Genomic DNA, 18,799 nt, shown 5'->3' with positions numbered 1-18,799 from the left:
CTAATATGGTATGAAAAGTTCAGTTGAAAGGGTCACAATTAATGAAAACTACATATTACCCCTTTAAGTAGAAGTTCCCTCTAACTTTATGTAATAAATGAACAGATTTAAGGTTTATGTAAAAATCTTAGACTTAGTTATTTGATTAACTCACATTGACTCACCATGACAGTAAAATGTTGCATTAAATGTGACACTTTTCATCAATTTAATTAAAATAGAAGGAACATTTTCATGTAATTGAAATACTTAAAGACTCTTTATTGAGCAAAATGTTCTCCTGGGTGTGGGTGAGAGTACATCAAGTCTGTAATGAGCTTACAAGTATGGGTGTACACAAGAATGGAAATGTAGATGCAATTTTCAGGCTGCGCTTTGTGCTGCGTCAGTGGACCAGAGGCCAGATATGGTAACAGGCAGTGTAAGATGAAACTGGCCACATGAACCACAGAGGAGTAAGAGACGTCACTGCGGAGCTGTAATACTTCTAGACTGCAGTGTTTTCATTCAGCCCATGACTCCCGACCAGACAGAAATCATGAGAAATGAAAGTCTGAGAAGTAAACACAAAGAAATGTTCAACATGAGGACTAACAATAGGCCAAAACAAGAAAAAAGGCAAAATAACAGTTAGTGATGCAGGAAATATGATTTAGCTGCCTGGCATCGATAAAAACCAGACATCCCCCTGCGGGGAGCCAGATAAACAGATTTTACTTCCAAGGCTGTCATTTGTGTGCCTTTTTCATGGCCCAGTGCAATTTTTTTAGCCTCTCATCTGTAGGGTAATGAATCATTTACTCGGGGATTAAGATAATTCTGTGCTCTAACGACCAATTAACACAGGAACTCAAGAGGCCTTTATCTGAAAACCAATATTTTCTCCTCAAACCACAAGGAGCTGCTGCCTTCAGAGAGTGTGTGTGTTTTCTGTTTGTTTTGGTTTTAATGGGGTCGACTGCCATCGTCCCAGAGCTCAAAATCAGATGAGCAGCGTGCACCTGTCAGTGGGGGAACACAAATGTTTTATTAGCCTTGTGTCTTGTAGTATTACTCACCTTATGGAAATGTAGTTATACAATGCTCTGTGGCAGCCTGTGTATACTGCTTATATAGCAATGTCAGAGCACAGAAGCATTATCAGCCAAATATATTTTATATTTCCTCTAAAAGAGGCAGGAAAATTGCCCTTGTAAGTGATAAATTATCACGTAATGCATTAACAGATCGCTAATATGGATGCTTCAGTGTCTATGTAGCATCTTACTGTTGCAGCTGGTCGAGGTGAAGCTACTTTCAGCTACTCCTATAGAGTACATGAGGGGTCTCTCTCTTCGAAAGGGTCACAAGAGAGGAAAGACAGGAAAAGCTAATATTGGAATATTTCTGGGCTACCATCTGAAATCACGTCTTTGTGGGGGAAATGCTTATTTGGTGGAACATGGAATGAAAATATACTGTGCTACTCATCCATCGAGATTGTTTTGGTGTGAGTTGTCAAGTTCTGGCGGTATTGGCCAGGCTTAAACTCACAGCAAAACAGTCTAGATAGATAAATAAATAGTGCAACAGGTAAGAGGAAAATCTTGTATTCGTGATTTTAAACAAGACTAGCTAATCCCTAGCTAATCCCTTTTAATCTATTTAAATCTCATATAAGATATTGAGTCATGTTTTTAATCAACTTTAATCACTTTGTTGACAATGACAATGACAAACAAGGGCAGGTGTTTTAAATTAAAATTATGTCACCTCCATTGCTTTATTCAATTAGCTAAATTTACTTTTATTGTTGTAAATGTACCGTATTGTTTATATGTTTTGCTTTTGTATGTGTTGTTACCATTGCAAAAGAGAGCTGTTTACATAGATTTTTCAATTTTTTCAGCGAATTGTCCTTTTAAGCGTTTACACCGCAATTTATACACTTGTCGTGTGTTTATGCAAAACATGAGTCTGAAAGTAACTAATAACTACAGTTATCAAATATATTTGATAGAGTAAAAATCACAGTGTGTCCCTCTGACATAACATTCAAAGTATAAAGTAGCATGAAATGGTTCTTGACACACTGAGTAAATGTACTCATCTCTGCGAGTATATACCCAGAGCGTGTATATGCCTTTCTTCTACAGGTTTGCCTTAATTGCAAAAACTGGCAGGCCGTAAAAGAAATAAAACACTGTTTTGTCCGAGGTGCACATGATTAATGAAGTGTTTCTAATTTGAACCTTGCTAATGTTTGGCTGCTGTCATCGACGCATTCGCTCGAAGATAAATGATGCGCTCTGGAAAAGCGCAGTCATTATGGAAAGTGACTGATGTGTACCTTCAAGCTCCGCAACTCGAATCCAAGGTCAACAAAGACTTTTACCGACATTCAAGACCACTGAGTTTTGTAACTGCTTTATCTTCACATCTGTAGAGCTTGTAAGTCTGTTACGCATTAACCCAGTGACTGATTTATATTTCCATAATTAAAGCGTCATTTTTTCGGATAAACGCTTGACGGTGAGTGCTTGACTGCGTTTCCACTGGAATTTGACTCAGCTGTGTGTTGCTCAACTTCCTGGTAGTGATGCAACGAGACAGCCCACAGCCGATGAATCAGGAAGCCCACACTGTGATTTCCCATTCAGGCATGAGACAGAGCTCACAAATGCAGCCGCACATGCAGGCACACTCCATCTAAAAACCACCCACCTGCCCACGCGCACACTCAATGAGCTAATCAATGCTCCCCCCCCCCCCCACCCCCCCCAGGCCATCGATCAAGGCAGGAATGAATAGTGAGGGAACGAAACACAAAGTAAATGAAGCTCCATTTTTATTTCTCTGAAAGACAAACAATGCCAAGATGTTTTGGTCAATATGTTCAACAACAACTGTCAGCGAACAAAAGGCTGCCTTGACAGCATCTCCACCTTGGAGAGAATTCTTTGCACTCTGAATACCTTTTCTTTGAGCACACAACAACAATGACAACAACAAGCCTTTTTTTTTGTATGCAATTAACTGCCAGCAAATCAATGGGAAAGCTCTCACTTAAAAGTGTGCAACAGTCTCACTTTGAATCAGGTAGTTTCCACTGATAGTCTGGTACGTGTTTCAATTGGTATTCTCGGATCCAGTGCTCATTAGTGGCTGTTAGGGAGTGGATGTATACATTGCACACTCTTAATCTTGGGAAGGCTGCTGTCAGGGAAGAGAAAGCAATTGTTTGAGAAAGTGTTGCAATATTGGTAGCAGGACTGGAATTAATTGTTTTAACAATTGCTGTTAGAAAGCAGTTATGTACTCAGAATATTCTAAACATCATCTCTAGACAAGCCCAGTTTAAATAGGCTCCCGACGCAGAGCGGAACTTAAAGGAGACCTGTTTTGCTTCCCCCCCCCCCCCCCTTTCCTTCAGTGTGTTATATACTTCAGGCTCTTGTGCACATAAAATGTTTAGACAGTGTCTATCTTCCACTGAAAACGCTGCGCCTGAAACTCGCCATCAGTAGCCCCAACTTCAATTATGTGACTTACTGACCTCACACCATGTCATACATTTGCATAATTTATGACTAAAAAGACAGGAGTGTTTCTTTCTTCCCTTCCTTCAATGGTGTGTAGGTTTTTTGTGCATTTAGAAGTTACTGAAGCTTAAAGAGGTCGAAGTCGTCACCAGCTGCAGCTCCTCTCTCCAACAAAAAACACTGCTCCTGCAACGCCTCGTCAGTAGTCTCACCTTTATTTCCGTGACTTCATGACATCACTCTGCATCACAATGTCAAAGTATTTGCATGATTCAGTAGTTAGTTTGGCATTTAAAACTTAATTTAATACGGCTGCTCTGCTGTTTTTAGCAGTGTTGGCTCAGGCATGTGCGAGCCGGCCAATCAGAGCAGACTGGTTACTCGGGAGCCTTAAAGAGACAGGTAAAAGACAGCTTTTACAGACAGAGGGGGAATTCAGTGCTGCAGCATCGGATGTGAATAAAGTGATATGAAAATTAAAGCATGTGAAACCTATTCTAGCAGAAACCCCAAAATAAAATTATGAACCTGAAAATGAGCATGATATGTCTCCTTTAGTTGTTTGGCTTCCTAGATACTGACACATATAGCTTGTAACGCAAATAAAAAGACAATTTCATGTGAGCAATATGCTGGAAAAAATACCCCAAAAACGTTTATTTACACAGAAGCAGAAGTGATCGCTCAAGTATATGCAATGTGAGCTGTTAGGGCAGCTAAATGCGTCAGACTTAGAACACTATAGCTTCTAAATCATTTGCAGGATAACAATCAGCGACAGGGAAATCGGTATTGCTGTGTCTGAAAAACTAGGTAAGCCTGAGGAGTGAAGCGTATATTCACACACCTCTACAGGCACTCATTGCTCATCATGGGGCTCCATAAATCCAACAGCAGCTAGGCAGTGGTGGGTTAGAGGGGCACACTGAGTTTATGGACCTGGAGCACCAGAGGCAGAGGGAGAGGCATGAGCACTATGACATAAACTTGACACAGCAGTGACACACAGGTGGCGTCGAGTGTGCGAGATGTGCACCGTGACAGGCAGGCTGGCAACAGAGCATGTCACCTCTGACGCTGCGGTGGGACGACGGCAGGCACTCGGAGAGGTGAGAGAGAGGCGGTCTGAATTAAACCGTAAAACAGATGCAGGGCGTTGTTTGTGTGGCGCTCGCTCACTATCCTGAGGAGAGAAGAGATATCTACCGAAAAAAATCACAGTGATAGATGGACCGCGGCTGAGTGGATGCGAATATAGCACATGAGTGAGCCGTTAAATTCATTAGCCGCCGTTAAGGCTTCCCGCCCGCGCCAGTTCTCAGCTGTTTTTCGACTGATTCACGAGTGCGCAGACGTTAATTCGGTTACGGGAGGCAGGCGGGAGGTAGATGCATCAGCTCCTTCTGGTTCACTCAACAATCCTAATGTTTACTCAGCTAGAAACCCATACATCCTCCTCCCTGCATGCGGATACGTGACAACAAAACAGGTGTGCACGGCCTGAATATTTCCCCTCTAGTTGAAAGATGAAAAAAAAAAAACCCTTGGAAAAACAAAGTGCACTCAGACGCTATCGAGCACGACAGATTTGAACCGCTCAGAAAGGTCAAATACATCAGGATAAAGAAGAGACAAAAGCAGAGCCCCGCGGGACCGGAGCTTTTGTTTTAAGAAATGTATTTATAATGGAATAAAAATGTCAACATAGGGAAATAAAGCATATAAAATATAGCAGCCAGAGCCCTGCCATCTCTCTCAGTGGTCTCCCAGCGAAGGTCGCCCAGTGTTTCAGTGGGATTTGCTTTTAATTCTTACTCTACTGCTCCTCGTGCCTCCAAGGTAATTGGCAATCTCATTCCAACTACGCTTGATTTAGCACCCCTGTAAATGTTTCTTAGTGTTTAAGAAGTTTGCATCGGGTGCAGCGAGAGCCTTTCTTGCTCTTGTGGGTTTCTTAGTGACATTCAGCAAATGGATAGAAACTTCTTTTATAAAACTGGTAATGAAATGTGGGTGTTTTTTTTTTCTTCTTTGTTTTTTTTTGCTCGGCAATGTTGCCTTTAACATGTTATTATATAAATAAATATAGAAACTGACCAGAGTTGTTTTTTTTCACCATGATGCTCACAATATTTGTCCATATTGTGTGTTTTTCTAAATAATGTGTCCATATACAAACACGATACACTCGCAGGTCTGTTTTCTCTCTGATCTATTGACACAATCAACTTCAAGTTACTGTTGCAACATTTTGGATCATTACTGGGGAACCCTGTTGATCATACTGTATTTACACACCATCTGTAGCACAACAATCCTTGGTTACTTGAGGATTAGGAGCGCCTCAGCACATGATAACATAAAGCCTTTTGTGACTTCCCGTACATTTCTGCGGGGGGTGCAGAATCAAACAGATTGCATGCCGTTTCAAACACCAGTGTGTTCTTGTGGGAGCTCAGACTCACTGCAGACCTGAGTCGAAATGCCATCTGAAGTCCTCAAACACACTTTCGCAGCGACTGACTGAGCTGACATTAAAAAAAAAAAGGAAAAGAAAAAAAAGCCCCCACATAGAAACTCTGCTCATTTGGGATTCCAGTCAGCCGAATGTTCAGAGTCGTCCGTTCACTGAAAACTCTATATTAGCACAGTTGAGCTAATACTGCAGTCCACTCCAGGTCTGTCAGTGCTCAATCCACCACAGCGTCACATGTTCATCAGCCTCTGAAACAGCAAGCCAATCATGGGCAGTCAAGCAATAACAGGTGCTTCAAAAAACTATAGAGGCAGTCTGGGTGAACTCATACGTGGTAGATGTAACTGTGCAGATGGAATGATAAAATAACTGACAGGGAGGATTCAACGATAACAGTGTGACAAGTGTGTGTGTGTGTGTGTGTGTGTGTGTGTGTGTGTGTGTGTGTGTGTGAGGTGACGTGACAGTTACACAAACAGGGAAACACAGTAAATGATCTCTAATGTGTTTTACTGTCGTGGAGAGGAAACTGCTCCTTTCCAATATTTGACTTATTCCTCCATCACAAATCATAGTTTTTACTGTCTAAAGGGACAGTTCACCCCAAAATCTAAAATACATTTATTATCTATTATCTGAGCTGTTTACCTTTCTAGATTGTTTCGGTCTGAGTCGCAGTGTTTTGGAGATATTGGCTGTGGAGATGTCCGCTTTCTCCTGAACGCAATGGAAGTAGATGGCACTCGGCTTGTAGTGCTCAAAGCACCCAAAAATGACATACATTTAAAAAAAAAAAAAACAACAAAAAAAACTCCAGAAGTCATAATCCACAATCCTTATTTCAGTTTCACCTAGGATCTATTTTCTTTCACCGCACAAGGGAGCGTGGATCTACCCATGGTTGAGAGGCTAGCATGCTACGCTACATTAAGTAAACTAGCTACCATTACAGTTCAGCCGCGAACGATGACATCACTGTTTACGCTGTGCGCTGTCATGAACAGGCTCTCCTTATGAACTTGGTCACATGGACGTGTTCTTGCAGGATGTTGGCAGTGCATGAGCTCTGTGACCGTCTCAACCCTGTTTGGGTGGTTGTGCAGTTTTCTGCCAGAAAGCCTCTTGGAAAGTTAGGCCTTTAGGTTGTACAGTATAAACATACGCCACTACATTTCTCATTGTAAGTTGTCCAAGATGAATGAATATTTTCAGCTTTCAGTTACAGTTTGGTTAGGGTTTTGGCAATAAAACTACTCGGTTAGATCACCTAAATGAAAAATCATCTCTGTCTCTGAAATGACAAGACACCTGGTGCGAGCCTGTGAGAACTCACGTCAGGTACAGAAAACACTCGGTGTAACACAGCGCTGTCACAAACGTCATCCATAAGCGGATGCACGATTCCTTCTGAAAGGTAGAAAGACAAGCAGTTCCTACACAAAACTGCTCACAACATGGTCTGTGGATTATCTTCAGTAACCGGGTCATGATTTTCTGAGGATTGCTGCTGAGTTTTTCAAATTGGCACAACAGTCGTCTAGTTTCTATTTTACTGGAAAGAAGGCAGATCTCTGTCCAGCCGACACTCCAAACCTTTGGTAACACACACCAAAGACATCTAGATTGATTGATAGCACGACAGGGAATATGAAAATTCATGTATTTTTGATTTCGGGGTGAGCTGTCCCTCTGCCTTTTGAAGGCTTGAAAGCCTGTCCACTCTCAGACTTGGAAACGATTCAGTTCTTGATGGAAGAGGATGCTGAATTGTCTGCCAGCTTTTAAAGCTCTTTCTCTCAAGGAGTTGTACTATTTGTGACGGGCCATCCCAATTCTATGTGTCTCTGTGAACTTAGCAAGATTTATGTCGGCTTCTCTATGTGTCAAAGAGAAATGTTGCTGCCTTGAGATACATATAGATTTTGTGACATGTAAAGATTGAAATGTGCCCTATTGGCTGAAAAACAAACAAACCAACAAAAAAACCCAAAACAAAACATAATGAAAAATCAAGATACTGGACACCAAGTTTAACACTCACTCCTCTTCCTGCCAGCTACCATATTACAGACAGCTTCTCACCATGACAACCTGCAGGTAAGACAGAAAGTGAGCGCGGTTTAATAACAGTACAGGAGAGATACTGCGGCGCTACCTTCAAGCAGTGTCGAGTTGGTGGCCTAGTTTTTGAGGGACGGTGATTGACAGATCCTGATGGGCAGATTCCAAATGATGGACACATCAGAGATACGCGCAGAGCAGTGTAGACACGTCGATGACCGCTGATTCCCACTGTGCAACAGTCAGGCTATCATACAGTAACACTCAGACCGGTCGCTTCAGTGGGGAAATATCAAGTCACATGGCTCACTCTAGGCAGAAAGCCAGCCGAGACTGGTGGTTCGTTTTTGTTGTTTCACCTCTTTCTGTTTCGTTGTTACAGTTTGCATTAAAAACCCACCTCTTAACGGTGCACTATGAAGCAGGAGGACACTTTAATCAGAAGAGAAAGATCTTCGTTGACAAGCATTTAAAAAATAAAATAAAAAAAGTACAGAAACAAATGTATTCATGACTGAATAAACACAATAAACAAACTGACCTTGTTTGGTCTGGTTTGCTTTGTTTACATGTGGCGGACCCTGCCACCTTTCTAGCTTCAAACAGTGTTCCCGGGACCTTATTTTCATCTGAGAGCAGCTGGTTCGTTTAGCTATGGAAAAAGAAATATTTCTGAGTTTAAGTTATCAGCTCATATTAAGAACCTGGGCTGGGATTTCTTCTCCAGAACTAAATGTGTGTCCCATTAAAGACCTGATTAATATATTATATTAGTTTGGTTTAGCTTTTTTTGCTAATGTGAGCCTGAATGTGGGCTGATCTGAACTGAAACACTCCTCGACAGCAGCGTGTAAAACTTCACATCCAATAAAAGTTTAACTGCACGGACATTGACAAGAACTCAAGCACAACTGCTGATAGGAAAACCTTTTTCACTTTAGGTTGGCTCTGATAAATTCAGGAGTTTCATTGGGCTGTCGCTGGCTCGTCATCGTGAAACAGCATTCAAAACAGGCGAGAGGGAGAAGAAGTAGGAGACTGTGTGTATATTTTTAAGTGAGAGACCATTAAGAGGACAAGTGATGAGACATGATGCGGGACAGATGGAGAAGAAAGTAACACAGGGAGAAGAAGGACGTCGATGGATGTCTTTGTGTTTGTGTATTTTAAGCAGGTATTCAAAACAGGAAATCACTCTTTCAGCCACCACTTCAGCAGGTGATCGTCCGGTGAGCACCTGCCAACACCTCTGGACATGCATCGCTGTCTTTCAGAGATACCAACAGTTAAAACATTTTTTAATAGAATATCACTACTATAAAAGAAGTCCGTGTGTGTGTGTGTGTGTGTATTTCTGTTTGTTCTCTAGGTTCAGATGAGTTTGTTGTCTTCTCAAGGCCGTGGTGCTTTCTTCAGCCACAAGATAATACTTATGGGGTTTTTTGGCACTTTCAAAATAAAAAGGTTTTGAAGGAACGACCTTGCATTAGTCTGTTCATCTTTGCAGCTCTTCAGAGGCAATATACGTTCGTACAGTAAATTGTCAGATAAAAAAACGGAAACGGGTTGAAAGTTTTTTTCTCTTTTAAAGAACAATAGAATAACAATATTCAGTACTGATAATCAAACAGAGGACAGAAATAATTTAAAAAGGAGAAAAAAAAGAAACAGCACAATGATAAATGACTGAAAATACTGCATAGTACAAATGCCCCGTAGCTGTTTTCGTCTGTCCTGTTTTACACGGTACAAAGGGCCAACAGGGACAGACCGCAACGAGACAGACTCATCAGTTTCTCCTATGACGAAGGAAAAAATTCACCCAAGGAGAATCCAAAACTGACTGCCGGCTGTTGCCTCGAGGGCAAAACAAAGTTTGCAGCCTTGTCCTGCCCTTTAAGATCAAGCTTCCGAAATGGCTGAATCAAAACACCACATGATCTTTGTTCCCTGGAAAGTAGAGAGGTGGCTTTTGGGGGAGAGTCGACCGGGCGCTATTCAGGTTCACTACTATTCGTGGTCTTGTCCCACTCTATGCTCTCCTCACTGTGCGTGGGAGAAGGGAGGGCCCCGGTGGCCCCCGCCGGACGCATCCTCAGTCCCTGGAAGCGCCGGCACTCAGGGCAAATGCGGATGTGGCTGCACCCCCTCGCGACCAGGGCAGCCTCCTGTGCCAGTCTGTGGGAGAGGGGTTCAGGCAGTCCGGTGCCCCCGCACAGCTTGCCGTTGCTGAGGCTGACGGCGGCAGCTCGCGCCCGACGCTCCTCCAGGGGTAAGGGCCGCGGACGCATCAATGAAGCCGCCCGCCGACGCCTCACCTGCAGGCTGTCGCGACACAGGACGATCCCCTGGAGCTCCCGCAGCATCTCCTCACACACTGACTGCTGCAAGCACACACACAGGGAGAAAAAGATAGAGGGAGAGGGGGATAAGAGAGGGGGAGAGAGGGAGAGAGGCCAGACAACTCACTGACTGACTGACTTGATCAGGACAGACTGGAGGACGTCACAGACACATAACACATACATCTCATGGTTATCTTCATGTAGTGGGAGCAACAGTCAAAATAACAACACACATAGTACATGTTTGTCAGACACATACAGACACGTGACGCACACATTTTTATCTCCTGCACTGATGATGGAGCGCTGCACTGGGTATCTACAAGATGCAAACTCAAAACAATGACAGACGTGAAACCGCAGCTCAAGAGCAAAGCAGGAGAATCTAATCATCAATCCACACATGCTGCACACGAGCACGGTTACAACTATACAGACACACACAGGCATAAATCCAAACACACACACGCACACAAACAAACACAGAGGGTTCACAAGTTAGAGCGAGACATCGATCTGCGCCTCTCAAACAGAAGAAATCACATGAGTTGGTTTTTTGACTTTCACATTCTGAACATTTATTGAATTAAAATCACAGTGTGGAGTCCATTCGAAAAGACAGTTATCAGATGATTTCTGTCTACAGGGATCACATCGGAAATAATTATAACACTGCATGCACTATCTTTCTCTGATGTTTTGCTGGGCCATTTCTTTTTTTTGTCATCCTTGCTCCAAGAAAAGCTCAGAAGAGCTCAGTCACTAAAAGGAATGATACATTTCTTATAGATGTGTCCTGATGAAAACGGACACATGTTGTGTGAAGCTACATCGGAATTTATTGCATTATATATATTATTCTGAATTATACTTTTTACAGTAGGATTATAATAATCACACACACTATTTGTGTAAACCACTTTAAATTTCTGACAATAGAATATGCTTAAAGTTGCCTTTTTTCTCTGTGTGATGAAGAAATTAATTGTATTGATGGTCCGTTACTAAAGGCGCAGTATGTAGATTTAGGGGGGAAAAAATCTAACTCAGGAAAATAATTACAATACTGATTAAGGTGATGATGTAAATAATGCAAATAATGCAGTAGATATTTGCTATAAATAGTCGCCATCCCCACTATTTGATGCTAGAAATCTGATTAAAGGGACCTGCTAACACAAACTGTTGTTTATAAGTAGATCGTTTAAAATCAGTAAGTGAACATTTTTCTCCTTCCTCTCCTTTTCTTTTCTTTAAACTCCTCTCTCAAACCTACATAGTGCGCCTTTAAAGTTCTGGTTGACGGCCAAAACAAGTCCGTCATCGTCCATCATTCGCAACTGCAGGAACGAACGGCCTCTGGTCTCTAGATATGCACACAATGCCAGACATCTTTTTAAGTAAGAGGATAACTGAATTAAGGCTAAATTAAAACAATCATGAGTAAAACCCCATTGGCGGCACCCTGTTAGCACGTGTCTCCGTCTACATTCAATATGCTACATCATGTCTACAAATCTATGTAGTATGAATAAATGAATCTACTACGGCTCTGAATTGAAAATAATCAAATATATGTACTCTGAGTGAGGTATAAGTGAGGTATATCTTTGGTTTTGTGCTGGTTATGACTCATAAGCCCAACAGAGGGAGGGAGCCGAGAGGAGGAAGAAGAGGAAGAAGGTTCCCGCTACACTTCCTGTCAAAGCCTAGCAGCTCCGTAGGGGGGAGAGTACCAGGGAGGGGAGAGGGAGACAAAGCAGATGCAGGTTAGATAGCCCTCTCTCACCTCGTTTCCCGGCGCCTGCCTTAACATCCAGACAAACTCCAGCACCGCCATGAAGATGGCCACCAGCAGGCCGCACACCAGCACCACGAAGATCCCGCCGATGTTCTCCATGCCCAGACCTGCAGAGAGCAAGGCGAGGGGTGAGAGAGGTGGCGGGAGGAGCGACAGAAAAAGGCAGAGATAGAGCCGAAATAAAAGCTGATGAGGATTAAGAGGAGAAAAAAAAAAACCTTTGGCACGGTGGTCCTCCTCCTTTGGACACTTGCCACCGTCCCACCATTTCCTCTTGAGGATCTCCAAACGATTGTCTTCCTGCATTTTGAGGATGGCCAGGTCAAACTCATCACGGTACACTGAGCCTGCGAGGGAGAGAGGTAAAAAGCTCACAAACTGCGAGCAAAATCTACTCGAGTGGCACTTTATCGGTTGAGGATTGCACCGGGGAGGTGTTGCTTTTGTTAGTATCACCTCGATCGAGCCTCCAAGCGAGCCGAACTGAGATGAAACGGCTGAGTGAAAACACTTCAGACCACTGATCAGTCAGAGAGAGTCATCATTTGAACGACACGCTGCACCGTTTTCATTACTTTTTGAAAATGACAGCCCGCAAAAAACTCGTGGTCGAGGGTTGAAGTGTTCGCGCTGCATCGCCCTGTGTTGTCATGAGGAACAGCTAAAGAATCCCACCAACGCTGAGGAGTCGAACCGTACCATGAAGTAGAAACAAAGCAAAAGGAGTCTAATACAACGATGCTTCCTTTGATGAGCATGAAGTCTTTTTGCGCTATATAAAATAATTGCATCGAGGATTTTAAGTAGATTACGTCTAAATAACACAATTCCCTTCAACAGCTGCTTCTCTCTTGATGACATCTTCATGCATCGCCCTCTGATTTGCCGTGGTAAATTTGGAATTTGGAAACTTTTGTTACAACAGCAACAACAACAACAACGACCACAACAAAAAAATATCAAGATTTCAAATATAAGATTAAAGGGCTCTCAATGTTCTACGGGTCACGTCACAGTTTGGAACATCATCCAGTAAAGACTTGAGTTTATCTTCCCTTTATGGATCAAAGGCATAGAAATTAATCTTGTTTACTTTAAGGTAAACGCCTGCAGTTTGACTCCAGCCTCAGATCAAAGTGTGTGTGTGAAGCCTGTGTTTACTACTTTCAGAGCAGCCGCGGAGTCGAGCCCAAACAGTTCCGCGCTCAACCGGGAACAATATTTCAAATTCCCGTTCTCTCGTCTTTTCTCTCCCATCACAGCGTGGAAACAGCCGCTCTATTAAAGTCGGGCACGAAGTCTCTTTTAGTTTCTCACTGTTTGCATCATTTTCCCCCGTGATGGCAGCTAATGGTTCGGCTTTTCCGGGGCTTTTCTTTCAATTACGCTCTCCATTGTGACGTTTATGGTGTATCCTCCAACTAATGCCCCTGCTCTCCTCGTTCCCTTCTTCTTAGCTTCAATGTGAATTATGCATTGTATTCCAGACAAAAAAAAAAACAAAAAAAACACAAGCTTTTCTTCACTCTACCCTGAACTTCCTCTCCCCTCTGCTTCTCCAATAAACTGTCTGAGCTGCTGATATCCATCAAGTCTCCTACTCTACTTAGTTTTAATCCCCCTCTTTCCCCCGTCATCTCCACCCAACTCACCCAGTGGCATGCCGATGCCGTAGCCCTTTGTGTCCAGCAGTCCTCCGATCTGAGTGAGGTTGCAGTTCCTCTGGCGGTAGTACTCGTTCATGGTGCTCTCCAGCAAGTAGGCGTAGTTGGAGTTGAGGACACGGGCGATGCCCTCCTCCGTGCTCTTCACGAACACGCTGGGCTGCTTCGAGTGCATGAAGTTCCACATGCGCTGGTAGGTCTGGTAGCGGGAGTTCTGCAGAAAGTCAGACGCGGGAGAAAACAAAAAAGTCTGTCAGTCTCAGGTACATATTTCTTTCTGTTTCGTAGAGGTGAAGGTTGGTTTTTCATTTGTTTTTCATTTCCTTGACCGATGGGTTTCTTCAAACGCTCTGATTTCTCCTGCACTTAAATGTGAATGCTTCTCTTTGGCACATCTTTTCCCACTTGAGTTTACAGCAGGGCTCTTCACTTAACATCACACCCTGTCCTCTTCTTTCACTCGGGCCTGCCTTCTCTGACTCATTCAAGGTCCACTGGATGTGAGGGTGCAAAGGAAGATGAGGATAACGTCTCCCTTTTCTTCCCATATCATCCCTCACTGTCTCGCTCCCTGTAATACACTTTGTTTCTCTCACGTAGGTCAACTCTGAGAGGATGAAAGAGGACAGTGTGTGCCTCTCTCGGGGCCCCGGACGGTGCCCCATCTCCCCAAGGAGAAGGATATTGAATGGTTGTGGCAAGGAACAGACAGGAAACAGATAAAACCTGTGGTTAAAGGAGGAAGACAGGAAGGACAGGGAGGTGATGAGGACGATAGCATCGCTGATGGCCCATTGATCACCGCAGGCTCTTAGGTGAGCCGGTGTGTATGTGTGCGGCTTTGATTTAAGGGTACAAACAATCTATCACCGGTAATGATGTGTTTAACCTCTGACCTGGAAGAAGGTCATCGTGGATCCTCCGTGCATGGTGCCGTACTCGATCGCCGTCTGATCTGCCAGGTCGTCCACAGACTCTATCGGCACCTCCATCCTCTGGACCGTTAGGAAGGCGGCCAGGTTGGCGGTGTAGGATGAAATGATGATTAATGTGAAGGCCCACCTGTGGAGGGAAAGCAGGGGACAAGAACATATGTATTCACCTGTAAAAGTATGTAAATGGGCAGGCTGGTGTATGAAGATAGATTGTCTGGGTGAAAAGTGTAGGAGGATTAAAATAACTGCGCACCTGAGAGGAGGAGACACGGCGGGACTTTCAGTGGATGGATGAATGGGTGGGGGTGTATGGGTGAAGGTGACAATGCTCGGTTTGGATGAAAGGAAGTGAAGTTTAAGCTGCAAAGGCAGACATACACAGACAACAGCTGCGTTTACACGGACCGTAACATTCCATAATCGGGATAAACGCAAACTCGCTCGGAAGAGACCGATCCGATCTTGGCCTGATCTGAAGGAAGTGTTTGATCAGATCGAGAAGGGGCGGTTTGAAGCTTTCATTGCTCTCCGGTTGGAATAAATATATTCAGGACATCACAGGTGAACTTGTCTGTGGAACACACAACTTAATTGTCAGAGATTGCCTCGATGGTTGAAAGGCTCCAAACAGAAGTTGTACAAATAAGTGTTTGAAGAAGGGATCCACTGGACCACTGACCAAATCAAAAACTGCTGGAGAAGTTTGAGGGCAACCAACTAACTCAGACAGACTTAGGGATGATCTGATGCGAGAGAGCGAAGATTGGCGATCATGGCGTGACATCGTCTGATGCTACTGTTCCTACTCAAGAGGGCTGCAGCGTTTCAGGTAAATGCAATCTAGTATTGACAGATGGAGCAAATTAATAAATACTGTAACTCAATACAGCTGGAAAAAAAACTTCTTCTTATATTTCCAGCAGATTAGATGCTTCACAGTGGACTGAACCACTGTCCACATAGCAAAAAAGTTATATTCTGTTTAAATGCCTGGTGAATGTAAACACACATCTGTATGACATCACTTGTTATGTGTCCTTGTAAACAGTTCAATTTGAATCTCTAACCAGAACGATTTCAATCAGACTGTCCACACAAACGCAGCTGCCATCTCATGTATGCGCATGCACACTGCCATCACTATCTCATCTTGACCCCTGATGTCCCGGAAATCTGAAATGAAGCTTCACATCAAAGATGAAATGCATTCCGCGATGGAGCAATATAGCACAAAGTTAAATTGAATGTGTGGATTTGAAAGATGGAAAGCATGCGCTCGTGTTTGCACTGACCAGACGCCGCTGACACAACGCGTGGAGAGAGCTCTGGGAGCGATGGTGGATCCCTGCTGCATGAAGCCTCCGACAGGGAACCAGAAACTGTTGCCGAGCGAGTACTGGTTGATCAGCAGGTTACAGCGACCTTTCAGACAGGGGTGAGGGTTGTACCACTCATAAGGTGTCAGTCTGGGGAGTCAACGGAGGGAGAGTCAGAGGAGGAACACAGCCAGCGAGAGCGGGAATGAGAGCTGGAGTTAGCATTCTGACGAGAGCAAAAAACTCCAGAGATGGAGAGCGAGCGGAGTGGAAAAAGAAAGGCAGAGACAGAAGAGGTGCAAAACAGCTCGAACAATCAGCTGCAGCACAAAGTCACCTTGGCTCTCCCGAGAGAGAATCAACCTTTTTTCTTTCCCCATGTGCTGCCTACTTAAACAGTGGGGGTGAGGGAAGCGTAATTGGTATGTTCGAGCGTTGCTGCGCGAAGCTGAAGTTATGTGACAACTCTGTTGCATGCTAAAAAAAAAAAGGTGCCGCATTTTCTTTGGATCTGCTGAAAAAGTATTTAGGGTTTATAAGGAAAGCTACATTTAAAGGACAACATCACACTTTTTAAGCACACAGTGAGTAGTTACTGTAGCTTTTGCATTATTACCATAATAATACTGTAAATACAGATTTTCTGAGTTAGATTTTAGATAACGCACGTCTCTGTGACCACCATTACTACTGAAAATCTACCTTTGTGACTTGTGCGAAAAGTGGCCTTAGACAAGCTAATGTATCAAAGTCAGACGACGAACTGAAAGACAGCCGACCAGCTGAAAGGCACCTTAAACAAAATTGCAGATTTCAACGCTGATGAAAACATTTGGAATAATGTAAGTACACTGTATAAACCTGCAAAGTGACTTTAATAAAAATAATCAAAGCCACAAAACTGATTACCTAAAAATCCCCAAGTTAAGTATATGACCAATTTTAAGTTGTTAAAACCGGTTAAGCTTGTGCAACTTAGATTTTAATAAACATGTATGTAATCATCGTTCCTCCTGTTCATACATTCAGTGGGAAATTCTGTCTTGATGTTTCCCTGGACTGTGTTTCCTGAGCTGTGGAGGAATTTCATCCCACAAACTGACTGTAACATCAGTAGTGACACACACTTGATTTGTTCAATACAGACTGCTGAGGCCTAGTATTGTTTTTTTTTTTTTTTTTGCAATTTCCGCACAGAAAGGAGATTTAGTTCCTGTCCCTTCAACTGGAATTGCATTAGGAAGGGATCACTTTTGACCAGAAACAATTACTGTTGTTGTTGACAATTACAGCAGAGCACCTATAAAACTCTCCTCAGAGACGTAATACATCTACCTGTCTGGGGGATGATAACTCAGTTTCAGGTGGTGCTACATAAATACATAAGGCGTCTTCGTAAGATAATTTAATAATGTTTCCATTGTATAAGCGGTGATATTCTGTGCCAGTTCCCTCCCTGACCAGCAGGTGTCAGTATGACGCTGGAGACCTACCGCGGGGAGGAGAACGTCTCTTTCTCCATCGTGTGGAGGAACGAGAGACTCAAGAGAGGTGAGGGAGCAGAAACCAGTTTCCTCCCCCAAACACAACCTTTTCGTGTTCTCACCCTCTGCTCTCCTCCTCCCTCTTCGCTTGTGTCTCACTTGATCTCCGAGTGTGTTTTACTGGTGTGCTCTTTACCTGGCCACCAGAAAGAGGACGCAGCTGACAGCCAAGTAGGCCAGGAGCATGAAGAGCCAGACTCCAGGGGAGAAGGGATCCAGGAAGGAGAAGTAACCAGGCCTGCGTCCCTGAAACACACAGGCAGACACAAACACACACACAAAGGGTTAAAATCATTATTGCCTGCGCAGACTGCAACACTTTGATCCTGTGCTCAAATCAAACAAGCCGACAAAACATGGCCTGCAGATGAACCAGGAGGTGGGAGGTTAAACGCTTTCTTGTAGAGGTGAAGATGAAGTAATTAGCATGTGAAAGAACCTCTAAGTCTCTTTCGTCACCTCTGTACAGTGAGCGCGGGGATTAACCGAAGTGCAATGTTGCTGAATTTCAGTGCCGTTCTTTTTTTCCCGGGCCCAATTTGGTCCGTGTTTAACAATTTAACAATCGGGAGCCGCCTGTGTAATCTGGAAAAGATGAAAAAGGTGACTGGGACAGTAAATAAAGGGACTGTGATGTGATAAGCATAGCTTTTCCTGTCCTAAACTGATAGCACTATAATTATATGAATCTCATTTGCATGTAAACATTCAGATCAACATCGTATGAAAGCACAAACTCAGTCTCCCATGAATTGTCAACAGAGTGGCACAGAGCTGGGTATTGATACAACATCGCAGATAAGAGGTTTTATTTCAGGGATTCTGGCACTGAACAAAAAAAAAATAAAAAAAATCACAGAATAAATGGTCCTAACAACTTCCTGTTAATCAGTATACAGCACGCTTTTCACATGAAATCACATTTGATGGGGCCAATTAGAGGTCAGAATCATTAACACCAGCAATCAGCACAAGGTTCCACGCCGCACAGAGAGAAAGGTCAAAAAAAGTGAGTAAACCATTACAGCTACATTAAAAACAAATTCATTTTATGTGACCTATAGTTGACGTCCCCTGTATGGCTGGGAGCTCGGGGAGAAGAAAAAAAAAAAAAGAAAGAGGATAATAGCTTTGGC

At 43.4% G+C, this 18,799-nt stretch overlaps 1 protein-coding gene across 1 annotated transcript in view; it reads right to left on the bottom strand.

Annotated features, from left to right (window-relative positions):
* Positions 1-9,624: 9,624 nt before the first annotated feature.
* Positions 9,625-18,799, bottom strand: part of grik4 (glutamate receptor, ionotropic, kainate 4) — a 329,989-nt gene continuing 320,814 nt past the window's right edge. The window contains exons 17-23 of the mRNA XM_037084197.1: positions 17,800-17,909; positions 16,096-16,269; positions 14,765-14,930; positions 13,857-14,082; positions 12,423-12,551; positions 12,193-12,311; positions 9,625-10,442 (exon numbers count right to left, since the gene is read on the bottom strand). Coding sequence (XP_036940092.1) covers positions 10,053-10,442; positions 12,193-12,311; positions 12,423-12,551; positions 13,857-14,082; positions 14,765-14,930; positions 16,096-16,269; positions 17,800-17,909 — 1,314 coding nt within the window. The 3' untranslated portion in view covers positions 9,625-10,052. The remainder of the gene's footprint in view (positions 10,443-12,192; positions 12,312-12,422; positions 12,552-13,856; positions 14,083-14,764; positions 14,931-16,095; positions 16,270-17,799; positions 17,910-18,799) is intronic.

Source organism: Acanthopagrus latus, chromosome 2 (assembly GCF_904848185.1).
Source record: "Acanthopagrus latus isolate v.2019 chromosome 2, fAcaLat1.1, whole genome shotgun sequence".
Taxonomy (NCBI): domain Eukaryota; kingdom Metazoa; phylum Chordata; class Actinopteri; order Spariformes; family Sparidae; genus Acanthopagrus; species Acanthopagrus latus.
The sequence above is the reverse complement of the archived record's forward strand: the minus strand, read 5'-3'. Positions and strand labels throughout refer to the sequence as shown.